Raw genomic sequence first — 18,666 nt, 5'->3', positions numbered from 1 at the left:
ACAGATGAGATGGGGTTCGAGAACACCTTGCTTCTTTAGGGTCCGGCAAGCTGTCACTCAAACTCCTGGGTAATGTTGCTGAGTCAGCATTTGCAAGCTTGGTGACCACAGGACATCCAGACAGAAATTTAAATTTAAAATTCCAAATTTAAAAATAATGGAGTACTCTCTCCATGCGTTCCCCCACCTGCTTTTGTCTGACCTCCGGGGAAATGAGTCAAGTTGCATTTAGGTCCTGCAAAGTGTCTTTACTGCTTTCTGTGGGTGATGGAAGTACTTAGGAAGGCAGAAGACCTCTGGTCATGAGGCTGTGCACACCCGTCATCTTTTTTCAGGATTCTGTGACTAGGTCCCAACACTAAAATAGTATCAGAAAGGGATTTGCAACAGTGCCTCAATTTTTTAAAGTAGAGAAGAAATGCTGACTGAGTTCCCTCTTTCAGGCACTGTGCCACTTTACCTACATCCTCTTATTTAATCCTCAGCGTCCAGACAAATTGGCATTACAGTCTCTGTTCGTCAGGATAAGCTAAGATACGCTGCGTAACATAGAAGCCCCAGACTAACGGTTTATCTCACTCTCACTCAAAGTTCAGTGTGGGTCTGGCGGCCCTCTTCCTGCTCAGCTCTCCTCCAGGCTGTAACTCATGGATCCAGGCCCCTTGTCATCCTTGAGCTATGCTGTCCTGAACATGTGGCTTCCAAGGTTTCTGTGGAAGGGGAAGCAAGACCTGGAGATACAGCAACTTTTACCTGCCTTGGGCTGAAGTGCCCCTTCGGGTCACAGTCCATTGGCCAGACACTGTGAAAACTTGGGGAGCCTATGGCTATTTGGTGAACACTAACCGTCTTCGCCACACAGCTCTCATTTTACAGATGGTCAAACTCAAGTGCCATAGAGTGAGTTCATCCACGACCACACAGTTATGGGGTGGAAAAGCTGAAGTTTGTCCCAGATCTAAAAGTCACTCTTCTTTTTCACCCCTTTTCCAGTATGCCATGTTCTCTCCAGGAACTTAACTTCTGGGCATTGTCACAAACATCTCACAAGCATCTAGACCTTCATGGGAGACAGGCAGTCATATCCCGGTCAAGGTGGGTCATGGGGATGTCAACTGAAAACAAAAGCACAACCTAAAAGATGAGAATTATGTTTTATTCAGTGGACTTTCTGAGGACTTAAGCCCGAAGACAACCTCTCAGGTCGCTCTGAGGGACGGCTCCGAAGAGGTAAGGAAGCAGCCAGGATATATAGAAAAACCAGGTAGTCGGAACTTCAAAAGATTACTGTTAATTAAGAAAACCTGATATCTTAAGTTTGTTTTTGTTTTTTTATAAATTTATTTATCCATCTTTGGCTATGTTGGGTCCTCCTTGCTGCGCACAGGCCTTCTCCAGTTGCGGCGAGTGGGGGCCACCCTTTGCCGCGGTGCACGGGCTTCTCATCTCAGTGGCTTCTCTCGTTGCAGAGTACAGGCTCTAGGCGTGTGGGCTTCAGCAGTTGTGGCACACGGGCTCAGTAGTTGTGGCTCGCAGGCTCTAGAGCACAGGTCCAGCAGCTGTGGCGCACGGGCCTAGCTGCTCCGCGGCATGTGGGATCTTCCCAGACCAGGGCTCGAACCCATGTCCCCTGACTTGGCAGGCGATTCCTAACCACTGGGCCACCAGGGAAGCCCCAGATATCTTAAGTTAATGCATTTAGCGCTTGTCTATGTATGGGAAGATGCAAGAGTCTGGGCTCATTGAAATCAGCCCTTTGATTTGCACCTTAGCTATCTGGGGCCTGTATCCTGCTTTTCTTTGTCCTGAATCCCCTCAGGGTTCACAGTTCAGTGGCTGATGGCTCGAGGGCCACAAGGTCCTCTGTTTACTGATATGGCAGGCGACATTTTTCATGCACAGCGAGCAGGATCTCAAAACTATGCCCGTGAACACCTTTCCAGGAGAGCTGAACACAGTTGAGCCCAGAGGTACTGCCAGCTTCTCTTGGGAGACGGGATTCATTCCCACCTGCATCCTTTTTTTCAGCCTCATAGACTGAGCGCGACACATAGCGTATATTCTGCCCTCACCATGCACCTCCCATAGGTTATGACTTTCCTTCTGCCCTGTGCCTTTTACTGCTTAGAGGAAGAAAGAAGCAAAGCCAATAGAGATGATTTGGTTGGCTTTTAAAATGCGACATCAAACATTTTGTTCTTTTTTAATTATCTGATATCTGTGCACAAGTTGATACTGGGGCCATTTTTTCATTAGGCACAGTGAGGACACCACCGAGAGCCACCATACTTATAGGGGCCCATGGAAATAGTTGAATTTTAATTTCTTTTAGAGGAAAAAATGAATATAATTGTTAAGGAATATGTAATCATGAGCCCAGCCTCGATTATATTAATCTTTATAATAATATGGTCATAAAATATAATTTTTAATATTTTTTTAATGGAGGAAGGACCCACAGAGGCAAGGATGGCTCGGGCTCCTGAAGGTTATAACGTGGCCCTGGTTGATACCCTTCACTCATTCACTCAATCAATAAACATGTGTTGGGAGACAGTGTGCACAGTGGTTAAGAGCATGGGGTTTAGAAGCAGGGAGGCCTGGATTTCAATTCTTTTTGTGCCACTTATTAGCACTTCAGCCAGGTGAGTTCATCTCCATCTGCATTTCCATCTGTAGGTAAACTGGAAATATTGCCATCTGCCTCTTAAAATTCTTGTGAAGAATAGATGAGATAATAGTGTATATGGAGTAACTAAAATAGTAAACCCTAAATGATAGCCGCTGTACTGTCTTCATTATTATTTTTTGAAATTCTTCTTATAAATTATAAGTAATAAACTATTATTTTATACCTCTTACCATTATAGGTGGGTTTGTTATTTATTTCTTAACAATTAGTACAAAGCTTAGTGTCTTAAGACAACAAAAACGTATGAACTCACAGTTTCCATGGGGCAGGCATTGGGAATGGCTTAGCTGGGTGGTTCTGGCCATACCACTTGGGCCTGGACTATAGGAGCAGCAGTGCCAAAGCAAATGGGTGGCAAGCGTGCAGCAATGTCGTCTTGCCGTGTATGTGGCAGACATTGCTAATTGATCTCGGCACATCTCCCCACTGAGGAGGAACTTGGCCTCAGAATCCTTTTCAGACAGCACATCAGGCAGTTACTGCAAATTGCCTAGAATTCATACAAGAGTCAAAGCTGATTTGCCCTTCCTTTATCTAATTACCATATTCCTCAGCACAGGGCCCCAGTGGCCTGTTTTGTGGCCCACTCAGGAGCCTGTCTTCTTTGTGAAACAGCCCTCCCCTCACCCTTATCCACCCAATTCAACTTATCTTTCCCAAATTCCAAGGCAGTGTATCCCAGTTTGGGTGATAAGGATCATCTGAACTTTTGTTTTCTAAAAAAATTGTCCAGTTCAACCCATATCTACTGAATCAGACTTGTAAAGAGGTCTGGTAATTTATATTTTATTAAATTCTCTAGATGATCTTTTTTTTAATCGGTGAGAGACACTGCTGGATGCTTAGGCTGCTCTTTAGAGCAATTAAATTGGCATTTCTGGGGGTTAAGATCCAGGCAGTAGTGCTTTTTTTTTTTTTTGGTACGCGGGCCTCTCACTGTTGTGGCCTCTCCCGTTGCGGAGCACAGGCTCCGGACGCGCAGGCTCAGTGGCCATGGCTCATGGGCCCAGCCGCTCCGCGGCATGTGGGATCTTCCCGGACCGGGGCACGAACCCGTGTCCCCTGCATCGGCAGGCGGACTCCCAACCACTGCGCCACCAGGGAAGCCCGGCAGTAGTGCTTTTTAAAGCTCCCTGGGTGATTCCACTGTGCGGCCAGCATTGGGAACCCCTGGTGAGGCCTCTCCTCTGCTCTGTACAAGGGAGAGCAGCTGTGAGAAATGTTTCCATTACTTCACCATTCTGACTTGTATACGTAATAAAGTACTTTTGAAGCATTCATTTCTGGGTTCAGAATCATTCACATGTGATTGGTCACACACACGGATACATGTTCATATGTACACACACTCACGTGTATGTCACTGAGATGGGGAAAATGTCTGTTGTGAAACTAAAACACAAACACCACCACCAACCTCTCCCCCCAAAACTGCCGTAGTGAATCTTGGCCTTCCTGAAAAGATTAAACGTGGCCACATATGGAGGAATCCAAGGGCCTTGATGAGGGGGGTGCCTGGAATAAGTCATCTTGGCCAGAGTCTACCTGACTTTGGAGGTGGCTGGCTGCCTATTGATTAGGTGTTTTAATTTACATGAAACAGTTCACCCCACCATTGACTCACTTGATGTCTGAGGTATGCAGACCATCTTTCAACTTACACTATAGAGTTATCTGTACTTTGGAGCTTATCAGAATATAGGTCCACTGGGCCTTTTCCAAAATCTTTGGGACAGATAGAATCTTTTTCTAAGTTTTAGAAATGCAATATGGTGTGTAATCCATAGATTAATTAATACCCCCAGCTGGTCTGAGCCAGCAGCCTCTAATCAAACACATGGGTACTTCTGCAGTAAAATGCATGAATATTTACACTGTGAGAAAAGAACTAAAAATAACCTCACACTGGGTCAGATCAGATTTTATCATCACATGAGTTAGAAACAACCTTTGTTTCCTGAGCTTTCTGTGCTTTGCTATTGAGGACCCGTATAACCTCAAGCCATCTGAAGTCCCAAACTTGCTCAGCCCTGCTGAGAGGAGGGATTCTGCAGGCAGTCTGGGAAGAGTACGTGGTCCAACCATTCCTTTGTTGCTAGAGGACGGGACATCACACGGTGCTTGGCATGGGCCCTAGGACAGCCTTCTTGGAGTCGCATTTTGGAAATATGTTCTTCTCTTTCATTGAAGGTGCTTCAAGAAATAGTCTTATGAAACTTAATCAATGCCTTTCACATAAAGCTGTAGTTGAAGTCATCTGATTACACTCTTTGTGAAGGCATGTTTTCTTATGATAATGGGAACTTTTAATTGACCATGTTTCTGTTTTTATTCTGTTCAGGAGGCAGAACCAAACTTCTGGCTTAACTTTGGAATCTATATAGGAAGGGGTAACCCACTTGTGTTTGACGTTCGTAGCCAGTCTATAATCCCAATTCTTATTTAGGTTCTCCCTATTCTAGCGTTTTATGTCTTCTTTATACTTTACCATCATATTCTGTGTATTTCCTACAAGCTACCTCAAATCTTCTGTGAACCGAGACGGGGAAGAAAGAACCAGGAGATGACTGACAACCTGGATGCAGTGGAACAGGTGGGCACATCATTACTGATCAAATGGCGTCCTCAAACATCGTCACTGGTGGGTTTTAAGGGCTATATATAGCTCAAGCTTGGGGCTAGTGAGGATTTTCCCCTCTTGGTTGAAAGACACTAGGTGGTGTTAATGGTCTTCTCCCCATCATCCCTCCCCTCATAAAACACACAATCAGGAATACATTTAACAGTACTCTTTCTTGAGCACCCACCGTGTGTAGCTGCTATACTCGGTTTCATATACAAATACTCGTTGAATCCCACATCTCTCCTACAAGGTAGGCACTGTCCTCATTTAATCATGTTCCAAGAGAGGGTGAGAAGCTTGCCTGTGGTCACACAGCACATGGTAGAACAGTACCTGGACTCAAGTCTGCCTGAATCCAAAGTGGGAAGGTGAAGGGAACACAACAGAAACCTGACTGGACTCCACGTTTCAGTGTTGGCTTGCATTTCGCAGCACGGGACCCATACCTGGTGCAGTGGCTCCACTTGCCTCGTTCTGGTTGGATTCCGGGCAGGAGTCTTAGAGGAAGAGTCTAGGTATGGTTGGGGGGTGGGGAGGGGAATGCAAGTTTCTGGTTTACTCTCACTATTGCATAGGATGCTTCATCACTGTGTTCACTTGGCCCGGGCTTTGACTTAATGCAGGATCATGATGGAAGTGTCCCAGGCAGAAGGAATCATTTCTGTCGAGTTCTTCTTGAAGGGAAGTTGTGTGCCGGCTAACTTGGTGGTAATTTCTGTTGGACCTTTCAGAGTTGAACTTTTTCTTCAGTTAGTGAGGCCTTCCCTGACTACTCACTATAATTACAAAATGCTCAGTTTCTGAGACACATCCGTGGGTGACTAACCTTACGTAAGGATGGACTTGTAATTCTTTTCAATACAGAGTATCAGAAATAGAAATCTATAGACAAACTGATGGATTTACAATAAACATTGCAGGAACTCCCTTAAGCCTAATGTCTCTGTTCTGCCTCAGATCTCTCTGCCTGTAGGACATGAGGGAGAGAGGGTTGGGAGGCTGTAAGAGGAATTAATCTCTTCCTTGCTAGAATTTATTTGCTGATTAAGTTATCACTAAAGGGTCTTCATGTCCAAATCCAATTCCATAAAGTTCCAGGCCTGCAGGGTGGGTGTGGCTAACCTGATAGTTTTATTTTGTAAATTTAGTCCTGCATAAAGCGTGCTACTTTTCTCCCCTTTATCACTTTTCTCCCCTTTATCATTTTTCTCCCCTTTATCCATGTTTCTTCAGGCGAGCCTGAAGGAAATCTGGATTCTGCTCACGACTGCTGTCCTCTGTGAGCATCTCTTCCACGTGTGGGTACCAGCCCCAGAAGCCCTCTCTTCTGGCGCCTGACCTTCTCCCTCCACACTGAAGCTGGATGATATAGAGAAGTGTCTTTTAAACTCCAGGTCACAACTTGTCATGAAATCAGTGGGTGATCGTCTCAGACAGCTGTGTTCTCAGTGTCTGTACACAATCACTACAGACTCTGGGTGGCGCAGAGCAACAGGCCTTCACTCCCTGCTAAGGTGTCTCTGTGAGTTGCTGGGATTTCACTGATCCAGGCTGGGCTCTTCTGGGCTCAGCTTCAAGCCGTGGGTTGGTCTCCGTCTGCTCCACGTGTCTCTGAACCTTCTCGGGCCAGCAGGGCAAGTTCTTTTCCAGAGAGACGTGCAAGGGGACAAGCCCAGCACACAGCACATTCTCAAACCTTTGCTCCTCTCAAGGCTGCTAATAACCCACAGACCAGACCGAGCCCAAAGTCAAGGGTGGGGAAGCACATTCCAGCTGCCAGGGTGCCATGACAAACGCGTCCGCTCTGGGGAGTGAAGAATGGAATCCAATCAGTCAATGTTTAGCGTTTTTCAAAAGTTACGTAAGACAGGAAAAACATGAGTGTAGTGTGGAAAGGATAAGCACTGTCTCATAAAACCCCTTCCAGGCATGTTTCAGCTGGAGTATCAGTCACTGCTTAGCCGGACTCCCCACTTCTGTCCTTGCCCCCCCCTGCAGTCTGTAGTCAGCACAGCCGCCAGAGGGGTCTCTGCTGAAATCTTCTCAAAACCCTCCAGTGGTTTCCCACACAGGACGCCTTCCTGCCCCTCACTCACCTGCTGGGCATATGCTCGTACCTACAGCTTGACAGTTGCTACTCCCTCTGCCTGGAATTCTCTTCACACGGTATCTATCTATGTGATTCATTCCTCCACTAGCAGTGAGGTTTTGTTTATTAATATTTATTTAATGCTAAGAACACAGATATGTTAAAGAAGGGGCCGACAGTTAAAGAACAGTCTGTTTTTTTTTTCTAAATAGGATTTTCATAATAAAACCACTAGTGATTCAAACCTCTAAAACACAAAAGCACACAGATCTAGAAAAATGCACAACATATTTTCTCTCTTACTGGAATTAATGTGACAACACCTAAATATTATCTTTAAGAGAGAGCAAGATTAAAATTGTGCAAAGAGACAGTACCCGTAGCTTTTAAACCATGAAACCAGTACCTGGCTTGTAATCAAATGAAAGCATGTAAAACAGTCTGCAGTTTATAGAATTCAAAGAAAATCAGGGTGACTAAAAAGTGAAAGAAAGGCAATAAGGCACAGGAGATACTCTGTAAAGCAGGATGCTCCCTGAGGTCTACTGCAAGCTTGGATGAAACCAGGAGGCTCTGAACGCCGAGAATCACTGATCAGACGGATAAAATGTGGCATCTATGACAGGCAGCAAGTTACCTGGCTGTCTGGTAAAATTTCCAGAATATAAACTGAGGTGGTTTTCAGTAAAGAATGCAAAGTCGTATCCCCTGCCTACGCATGATAAAACACCAGACACTTTGCTTAGTCAGCACACTGAGGCAAAACGCGATAGTGTACGTGTTACCTGTTGGTACACTTTCCCCTCAGAAGTGTACCTCTAGGAAAACCGGTTCCTCTGCCTGCTTGGGTCTATTCCCAGGGCCTGACCCAGAGCAGAAGCGCAAATATTTGTTGGTTGAATGAATGAGTGAACAGGGATTTATTTTTCTCATGGAATAAGAAATAAGGAGGCAAGCGGTCCCCACATTGGTTCGGAAGCTCGTCGTGCCTTCGGGGAGCCAGGCTCTTCCCAGCCTTTCGCTCAGGGTGCCGGATGTCCTTTTTGATGGTCTGGAAATGGCGAAGGCTGCTCCAACGCCCTGCTCTTCCCCAGCCAGCTGCCGGAACAGAAGCTCTTCTCTGCATCTCGTGCAGATCAGCAGCAGGAAGGTCTCCTCCGTACTGGCCATAACTGGGTTAGACACACAACTACGTGCATGTCTGTAAACTAATTCTTGGCAAACAGAAACAGACTTCTCGTGACTGTTTTAGGACAGCTGTCACGATTCCTCTCCTGGGGCTGGACACACTGCCACGCAGAGCTGGACAAAATTGGTTCTGCTGGTCAGGAAAGGGATCACCCACATCAGGTTTCCACACAGGACAGGCACAGCTCCCCTTGGACCATGACTCAGAGGTCCCATCTCCATCTTTTAAAGCCCCAAAGCCAGAGGAACACGGGTTGTGCTGTGATCCTCGTGAGACGGAGGCAACCATACAGCAGCCCTGGTCTGTCCCCAGGTCGAGCCCCGACCGCGTCCCCCTCACTGCCACCCAAACCCACTCACGTAATCAGAGCAGAGCCACTCTCACTGCTTCGTCTCCCTGGAGCTGTTCCTCCAGAAGAGGAGGGCGCCCTCTTCGCTTCGCTATTTTTCCCAAGACCCAAGAAAAGGAGATTAACTACTTTGGGCTCAAGGACTTTCAATGCCTAAAGAAAGCAGATTTACTGAACAAGAAGCTGATGTCCTGTTTCTATTTTTTAGAATAGTAAACACAGTTAAAATTTAAAAACTTTATTTTTTGAATAGATAATACATGTAGATGGTACAAAATTCAAAAGGTACAAAAGGTACAGAGTGAAAAGTCCCCCCCAGCCCTCTTCCCGGAGGCACCCAAGGCTGTCAGGTTCCCGTGGATCCCTTCAGAGGCGCTCTATCTGTACACACGCACGTATGGACATGCACAGCCACAGGCATTTTTCTCCATCCCCTTCCATTTTTTTTTTCTTTTTCTTTTTTTTCAGAGACAAACACTACTAAGCCAAGAGCCTCTTTTTCCCCACTTAACCATGCATCTTAGGGAACATTCCATGGCAGTACAAACAGAGTGGCTTAATATTCCATTGTATGGATTTGCCACAATTTATCTAACCATTGCCCTGTGTTGGTGTAGTTTCCAACTTTTTACTATTGCAAATAATGCTGCAATGAACATCCCCGTCTATAGGAAAAATCCTTAGAAGTAGCGTGGCTGGCCCGAAAGATTTGTGCATTTGCACTTTTGATAGAAATTGTCTGACTACCCTCCACGGGGTTGTACTGTTCATACTTCTGTATCCAGAATGCTGTATCCCGGGGCTGCTTCCCACTTCTTGGTTGCATGTGGCTCAGTCGTTTCAACCAGACAAGTTACCTTGACGCAGGGTTTACTTTGAGCCAAAACAGACTCATGAGCTGATCACTGACAGTAATGTGCTTCCTTTCTTCCCCCTTCCCCCCATCTACATGGGGAGAAAACACTTCTGTAAAACATAATTCCTTTGAAAGGCCTGAAACCTCTGACACCTTTCTCATCCCAACCATCGAGGTTAGAGTGTAACAAAGACTCTGGGATCCTCCAAAGCTGCTGAATGAAATTGCCTCCTTGTTCTCAAGCTAAGCATAAAATAGATGAAAGGTCCAATCTAAACTTTGCTAATGCGGGGACGCAGAGCTGCAATTTGGAGAAGCTGTTTTATCCAGCCAGAATTTCCTGCTCATCCACTCCAGCCAGATGCTGAGGAGACGGCGGGGAACGATACAAGCGAGGTGCCTGCGTTTGCTGCTCTTACACACCAGAGGGGAGGGCAGGCAACACACGTCGCAAAAGACTACGTAAGAGTCCAACAGGGACGTGTGCCATTGAGACAGCGCAGGGGAGAGGGCAGTGTGTGGTCAGGGCTGCAGGCTGACACTGAGGGGTCTGTATGAGCCGCGGGGGGGTCTGGGAAAGCCCTTGCCCACGATCTGGGAGGGAGGGCGGTCCAGGCAGAGGCAGAGCAGGTGTGAGCCCGGCACTTTTGAGGAACTGACGTAAGGCTGACGCGGAGAACCCGTCGTGGTCCCCACGCTGTCCAAGAGGCTGCAGACCAGACACTGACTCTCCCCTAATGTTTTTACATATTTATTGTGAGAACAGGGGAGACCATGACATTATTTTTTAGTAGCATTGTCAGCCTATCACCATGTGCTGTGAGAGGGAATGCTGTGGGCTGGCGGAAAAGGACCAAGAGAGGGCCTGGGGACTCTGAAGACGCATCACACAAGGCCCCTCTCCCGGCCAGCGCTCGGCCACCCGGACAGACAGCGGGCCCTCACCCTACGGGGGCTCTTCACCGTCCGGCTCTGTGGCAAGTCGTGCTTTCCTTGAGGCCAACACTGGCCACGAGCGACTCATAAAGCACCTCCTTCCTCAGAGTGTGTTCTAAGCCAGGGACCCCCGACCCCTGGGGTGGTACCGGTCCGAGGCCCGTCAGGAACCGGGCCGCACACAGGAGGCGAGCGGCGGCGGGCAGAGCTTCATCTGCTGCGCCCCTGTCGCTCGCATCACTGCCTGAACCACCCTCCTGCCGCCTTCTGTGGAAAAACTGTCTTCCACGAAACCGGGCCCTGGTGCCAAAAAGGCTGGGGACCGCCCACTAACTGCTGCTCAGGCTCCGCCTAGTAACCGTCAGCACGCGTTGCTATAAGGCCCACTGCGCTCTCACACTGATCACCCGTCACCTGCAGAGAGGGCAACACAAGGCCGTGCTGAGGCGACAGAGATCAGGGTGGCACAGGTGCGCAGGCCACAGCTGACGGCCCACGGTGCCCTCGGGCAGGGCTGCTTTGGTCACTGCAGACGCGATCGGGGCTGTCAACCTGGCAGCCTGAGGCCTTCCCCATCCCCCGCGCCCGGTTTCAGGAGGCCCGGAGCTGTGGGGTTTGTCAGCGAGCGGATCCTCAGCCTGGGAAAGGCCTCCTGTCTTCTGGCCCTGCTGCCGGCCCAGTGGACACCGGTAGGACCCGGCTCTCCACAGAACATGGGCAATGAACCCACGCCCAATTAAAACCATACTCTGCGGACTCTAAGAGAGCTCAGGCCTGACGAATTTGGGCTGTGCCCTCCCAGTTAAAAAGGGAGACAGGCCCCTGGCTTGTAACCTCGGCGCCTCCCTCGGGGGTGATCGGCTGAGCCCAGTGACCCAGGAGCCTGAATCCATGCCAAGGACAGCAACAAATGTGTCCCCAGACGCCTCGTGATCATCTAGCACGTCCTGCTCGCAGCAGCTCTGATTTCCGTTTAAACCCAAGCAGCCCTGTGTACTCCCTGAGGGGCAAGTGGGATGGAGGGGAGCCCCAGCCCACAGGCTCCCCGAGAATCCCAGGGCACCTGCCGTCAGCAAGCTCACTGCTCTGACTGAGCAGGGACAACGGACCGCTCCCTGGGGAAACCCTGTCCCTCCCGGAGCACAGGTTTCCTAAAAGTAACTTATTTTTTAGCTCCGGAAAAGCCTGTGGGCTTAGCAGAACAGCCAGCCATACTCTGTGGGCGCACAGAAGGACACAGCCCTGGGAGGGCCCCCTGAGGGGCTTCTGAAATGAAAAGGGCCTCGGGGCACCTCCTCAGCCTCTGAGGCCTAACCGTAAAGCACATTTTCTGTCCTCATTACTCACAAGGGCAGCATCCGCCCTGTGGCTTATCTGTGGCAAACAGAATTCTCAAGATGGACTTCTGTAGTTTAATTCAAAATGTGCTCAAGGAGCAGAAATTGATTTATTATCTGTCTTAGGCCTTGTAGATTAAAACATGGGAAAAGATATCTACTGATACCTCCCTACACCAAAACCAAACCGAACGAAACTCCTTAGAAACAGCCCAAAGTAAACGCCCCTACTTTTAGAAGAATTATCGGCTGCTTCGGATAAGTCGTGCCCTACCTTCCCCAGTCATCTAGAAGAAGGACCACCACAGCCTCCGATATTACCTGTTCCTCTTCCCTACCACCTGTGGATAATACACGAATAATCTAATTGCTCAAAAGTTGTTAGTTAGGGAATGGGTCCACGAGCTTCTCAACACGATAACCAAGATGTTTCTCTGAAGCCGAAATAGTTTCCAGTCAAACTGTCGTCTCCTTCCCCTGCCCTCGGAGCGCCACCTGCTCTTTGGCAGTCACTTGCTTCAACTTCATTGAGTCCTTTCAAAACCCACAAAGGACCAGGGCTCAGGGCAAGTGGAGAAGCGCATGGCCCAGGAACGGTGCCCTTATCACTCGGGCACCGGGAGTAGCCTTCTCAGGGGGTGGGCCTCGCTGGGAGGACACAGAAGCCAAGGGCTGTTAGTCCAGCAAGAGACTGTTAAAGTCTGTACGCCATCAGCCCCGCTTAACGTATACATTAGGGAACTAAAAATGAGCACGGTGTCCCTGTGGCTGCACTGAGCGCCCTCCTTGCATGTTTGAGCTTTTATGTTTTATGGCCCAAACCTGCTGACTGGTACGTGTGCAAGCCTCGTGCTGGGTTCACTGACCCCATGCTGCCAGGTTCCCCAGGGCTGGGGCAGGAGAAGTTCTGTCTGGATGGACTGCTCCTTCCAGAGGAGAAACCTGAGCCCTCCACCTTCCCTTCAAGCCCCTGCAAAGACAGGTCCCAGCCCACCTTTCCAGACTGGTCTCTAAAGCCTCCTGCAGAGACTGGCCGCTCACTCCTCTCCCCACGAGCATGCCTTGTACTCTCCCCACACCCTCTTATCCTTTATCCAAAATGGCCTTCCCATCAATCTCTGCTATTAAATTGCTATTCCCCCTTCAGATCCAGCCCAGACCCAGCCTGCTCCACGAAGCCCTCTGGATCTCCGCACACCGTGCCGCTCTTCCTGCTGGGACGCCCTCTGGCACCTGCTCACGGCCGGTCCCTCCGCCACTTACACGTTGGCCTGGAGGGCAGTGGCGGGAGAGCCCATCTCCAGGCCCAGCCCTGACCTGTGCAGAGCGGAGGGCATGTGATGTGCTCTTGGAGAGGGGGATGCACGGGACCACCCACAGGGTGGTTGGGACTCACAGGAGAACAGGGCGAGGTGAGGTGTCACTCTTACTTACATGTCCTCAAGCTGAGGCCCCTGCTTTCGATTTCTGGTGAGATGAACTTGAGCGGAGCGTGAGGGTGGAGCCAGGGCACGTGCTGAGCTTTCTTTCTAGTTGCTACACCATCAAGCCTGCTGGCTGGCACCCGAGGGGACGGGAACAAAAGGCACCACGGGCAAGTGAAAGGCCCGAGTGAGCAACACTCACCTGGGCTGGTCATTCAGCTAAAAGCCTTGTTTGCTAAGAAAAAAAAAAACCCCAGTGGTCCAGCTCTGGGGCCACTTGCTGGGAGCCTGGCTGCTGGGTCTCTGCCACCCTGCTCTCGCCCTCAGTGCCTCCTTCTCAGCGGCTGCTCAATTAACATCACTTTATTCAGAGTCCAGACAAACATGGTACCTTCATATGCACAATGTCACTGGAGAAATAAGGGCTGAATCGACACAGAGAACAAATACCGCCCACATTTCTTCAGCGGAGGATGGGTGTCATCCAAGCCACAGTGGTTGCCCCATCTGATTCCATCGACAACAGTGGAAGCAGATAGGAGAAAGGGAATATCCAGGGTGTCGAGATCATCACACCTGCATCTTTGCTGCAGCGTTCAGAACCATTTCACCATCTTGTAGTTGATACACGGCATTTAGAAAAAGACATCAATGACGTACGATGTCGTCTGGGAATCTTCAGGAGGCCTTGGCTTTCACCTTGGACAGCAGCACCTCGTTCTTGCGGCCCTCCTGGAGGGGAAGCAGAGAGAGAGAGCAGAGAGGTGGGGACCGCGTCGGCACCCGCATGAGGCTCAGACGGCCTCTGCATCCTTCCCCATCCCGCAGGGAGCCCTGTGGACCGTGGGCCAGCCTCCTTGCATGCTGCCACCATCACGGCAGAGCTTCCTGGCCACACGCTGACCTTCAAGGCCCCAACGGCTACAAAGAGGACTGGTTTCTGGACTGTGAGAATGAGGATAGGAGAGGATTAGGCACTGTCATTCCAAAAGACTTCAAGAAGCCTCTAAAATCCCAAGGGACAGAAGCAGAAAGCAGATACTTATGTGACCCCTCCAGTGAGGAAGGGAGAAAGTCCTCGGAGACCACGGCCTAAGGAGTTATAAGAGGCAGCCCCAGTCCACACAGCAGGCAGGGCACGTAGAAAAGGTCTTACCCCGGCAAGAGTGAAGGTTAAGAACACCCTTGGCTTTACGAGAGAAACTCACAGAAGACAGAGGGAAAGAGACGTGTCAGGGGACACCTCCCGCTCAAAGTGAGCTGAAGGAAACCCATCACTGTGTGTGCTGAGGGGTCACTGGGGCCTCCCCCGCGTGGGGAGTCTGGCGTCCAGGATGCAAGGCCACTGCTGCATCGTTTCATATCCCCTTCTTCCAAAGCTTATCACTGTGTGTCCTCCTTCCCCCTTGTTCGTAGTGGCCTTGACATCTCAGGGTACCTCCATCTGCTAGCACACCACCTCCACACCTTCCCCGGGCCACGTCACGAGGAGCCCTGTTTAGAGGGAGAGGTGAATGCGGCAGGGGGAAGGGCCTGGAGGGGTCGAGCCCGAGGGTGCAGGCCCGGCGTGTGGCTAGGCCTCCAGTTGCCATGCTTGGCTGGAGATCCACTTAGTGTGGAAGAAAACTTTTCTGTCACCCATGGCCCCTCTGCATCCAAGCCCCCTAAAGTCAATGTTTCCATCTCCCTGGGCCCGGCCAGGTGCTCCCACTTCTCTGGAGGCCCTTTGGTCTTTCTGGCTGCAAGGACCCTGGTTCACCTGTAGGGTTTCTGCGTATCTTCCACTCAGAGCTGGGGAGGCTCTGGGCTGGGTGGGGGTGAAGCTGAATTGTTCCGCCAGAAGCAAGATACTCTGACATGTTTTAAGCACGTGTTTTTGGAGGGGTAGCGAGTTAATTTTTCCTGGGGATGGGGAAAAAAAGAAGGTGAAATAAGTAACATGTGTTGTGTTAGAAAAGTTGAGAAGAAAGTTTTCTTATTTAAAAAGAGTTACTGAGATTTGCTTGGGCGAAAAACCTCCAGCCAAAAAAAAAAGGGGGGCGGAGAGGGAGGGGTAAAGACAGACCAAGACGGGCAGAGTCAGGCTATCATATTGTGACACTACTTTCTCTACTTCTGTGTGTTTTTCAAAATTTCCATAATAAAAAGATAAAACAATAAAACAGTGAATAAATAACTTTTGTTACCCACCTCACCTTCTGAATAGAGCAAAAAAAAAAAAAAAACCCTAAAAACCAAAACAAACAACTCATAAGCATCAAAACACTGCTGTGGCAGAGTTCCACCCGGGGTGATTTTGGTCATCACACCACACTGAGATGATGCTGGAAGTTCTCAGTAAAAACATCCTTGGCTGTCACCTGGTGCGTGAGCACTGACTACCTTTCATGGAATCTCCTCGGAGCCTTTCGGGACTACAGAATGATACTGTCGGTCTGTTCAAAGCAAATACAGAAAGGGCCCTTTAGGTGTTTCTTTCTATAAGAAAAGGGAAGATGTCTCCTCCCTCCTGCTTCTTTCCTGCTGAAGACGGTATGGGGCTCGCTAGGTGCCAGACACCCTGAGCTCCGGTCACCGGAGATTACGTGCCCAGAGCCAGCGTCATAAAGATGGCTGGCTGGCATTCGTCAGAGCCAGGCTAGAATCGGAATCTTGGTTTGGTGACCTTGTGACAGACTGTGCTTTGGGAAACACAATCAGTTGGTGTAATGATGCAATTAAGGTGATTCCAGAGTATGTGTTTTCTCCTGGCGGACTTGTTATTAATAACAAGTCCAAGAACAAGCAAGCCAATGGGATTTTAGAGACAACCCGACGTTGCCAGTCAAAAAAGGCCTTGATCTCAGAGGAGGCTGGGTCAGGCACGGAGCCCATAGGCATCAAGGGGCTCAGTTAATATGGAGTCAACTAAACCATAAAGGGACGACGGCAGTGGTCAAAGGCCATGTTCTGGCTAACGCCCTGCTCTGCATGAAGAGCCATTACTGCCCAGGACGGTGCTGGGGACCAGGATGCAGTGAGAACTCAGCCCTGGGGAGCAGTAACCCAAGCAGGTCGAGGAGAGGCAAATAAAGGAGGCAGACAGAGGGTTCTGGGAGGAGAGTCCATCCTGGGATGAGAGTCTGACTTTTCGAACTGTGTTTCTTCCACAGATGAGATCTTACCTGACACTGCAATACGTAAAAGAACAGAATTCCTCTACCTGGAGGAATGGGGTGGAAACTGGGGAGCAGCAGGCAAGCCTCAACACCTGTGATGGCCCCAAGTTACCTCAGAGGATCTTGAAAAAAAAATTAAGATTTGGGAATGCTAACCTGTGGTTGTTAATTTTAAAGTTTTGCCAAGTAAAATGATAAAAAAAAAAGGAACGCATACTGTCACTATCATTTTATAAGAGAGAGCAATTTTAACATCAAAAAACAAGGGGACATGCAATTTTTTAAAAAGGTGAGTCCTTTAAGTGAAATACACTTAGCTATCTGAGGAACATATATCACATTCCCCCTGCCGCCTTTCTTCCAACTTGTTTTGGACTGAAGAAAACTGAGGCCAGCACCTGGTCCAGTCTGGGGTCTTCTCGGGCTCTGAGGGACCCACCCTCAGTCTCTGACTGAGAGTAACTGTGCCGAAGAGGCGGGAACGTGGAAACCTCCAGCTTAACGCATCCGAGGGAACCTTCCCTTCGGAGCAGAGATCACCCCAAGCCTTCAGCCTGAGAGCCTGCAGTGCAACAGTGAGCTTTTCTATGTCACTTTTATTTGCTTTGATTCTGACAGCTTATACTTATCCTCCTCAGCTCATTTGCTTTCTGTTCCTGCTGTCAAAAGGGCGGTGCTGGCGTTCACGCAATGTGTGAAATGTAGTTCTCCTCTGGGCCTTTTCTCCTTGTGCGTTATTTGGGAACAAGGAGCTCAGATGGGGCGCAGCGGGTCCCTACTTGTTCCCTGTCAGCTCATTCACTGGCCCTTCAGCTCCAACTGCTGCCGGCCACAGGGGCCCCCGGACCCGGAGCACCTCGCCTGGCCACTCTGCCCAAGGCCAGGTCCTTCTCGTTGGAGAGAGGCCTTCCCCGACCACACCCTCTACATTAGTCCCTGCCAAGGCAATGGCGGGAAGTACTTCTTATTTGTTACTACTTGTTTACGAGGGTCTGTTTCCTAGCTTGCTATCTGTCTCCCCCAACACAATGCAAGCTCCTGGACACAGGGACCCAGTCTGTTTTACGACCTGATGTATCTATCCCAGGGCCGTGGCAGGAGCTGGAAGAAAGAACATTTATTGAAAGGACGAGAGAATCTGAAATGCCTACGGTTGTGGTTCTCAAAAGTTAAGTTACAAAAAAGGGAAGGAGAAGTAGAGAAGAAAAAGACAAGGAAGGGAGAGAGAAGAGCCTCAAAACAGGTGAGGACCAAATTACTGGTATGGACAGATTGTATTTTTTATTCCACTGACCACACCCTAGGATACAACTACCTTTAGCCAACCCCTGTATTTTCAGCAATCTCTAAATTCACTAAAACCACATGGATTTACATTAGAAAGGGGGAAAAATTCCGGAAAATAAAGCTGATGAGACAGATCTTGGCAAGCAAAAGGATAAAGTCTCCTTTCTGGAAATTTTCTTAAAAGGGCACGTTTCCTTCTGGAATGATGGAGAATAATCCTGCCCAAATGCAGGGAGAAAAGACAGGGGCAAGCAAAGTTCACCTGCGTGTGTGGGTGTGACAGGTGCCAGACACAGACTAGATGCTCTCCTCTCTCATCTGACCCAACAGGGATGAGGTCCCTCTCCACCTGCACAGCTGGTGAGTGGCAGGATTTGAACCCAAGCCTGCCACACTCAAATTCACTCACCTCCCATGTGGCTTCTCAAGGTCCCTCCCCAGTCTAAGATTGGGAGGAGGGGAAATGCTAGACCTGAACCCACAGCAAACACTGTTTCCAGGTGGGCTGAGGAGGCCATTTTACTTGTGAGTTTAATGTGGTTACTGAGTGTTAGGAAATTGAAGTGACGTTTCTTAGAATGTCCAGTTAGAGCCTCAAGGTGGGCCACAGAACAACGCAATCGTGACGCACGCTTCACTGTCACATCCACTGCCAACCTGCTATCTCCCATTTCAGACCAGTGGAAAAACAAAGCAATGCTCTGGTTTGCAAAGGCTCATCTGGGG

At 49.2% G+C, this 18,666-nt stretch overlaps 1 protein-coding gene across 1 annotated transcript in view; it reads right to left on the bottom strand.

The window, feature by feature from the left end:
* Positions 1-12,974: 12,974 nt before the first annotated feature.
* The window catches only part of CCDC93 (CCC complex scaffolding subunit CCDC93), an 87,717-nt gene continuing 82,025 nt past the window's right edge, over positions 12,975-18,666 (bottom strand). The window contains exon 24 of the mRNA XM_079923616.1: positions 12,975-14,227. Coding sequence (XP_079779742.1) covers positions 14,174-14,227 — 54 coding nt within the window. The 3' untranslated portion in view covers positions 12,975-14,173. The remainder of the gene's footprint in view (positions 14,228-18,666) is intronic.

Source organism: Stenella coeruleoalba (assembly GCF_951394435.1).
Source record: "Stenella coeruleoalba genome assembly, chromosome: 6".
NCBI lineage: Eukaryota > Metazoa > Chordata > Mammalia > Artiodactyla > Delphinidae > Stenella > Stenella coeruleoalba.
The sequence above is the reverse complement of the archived record's forward strand: the minus strand, read 5'-3'. Positions and strand labels throughout refer to the sequence as shown.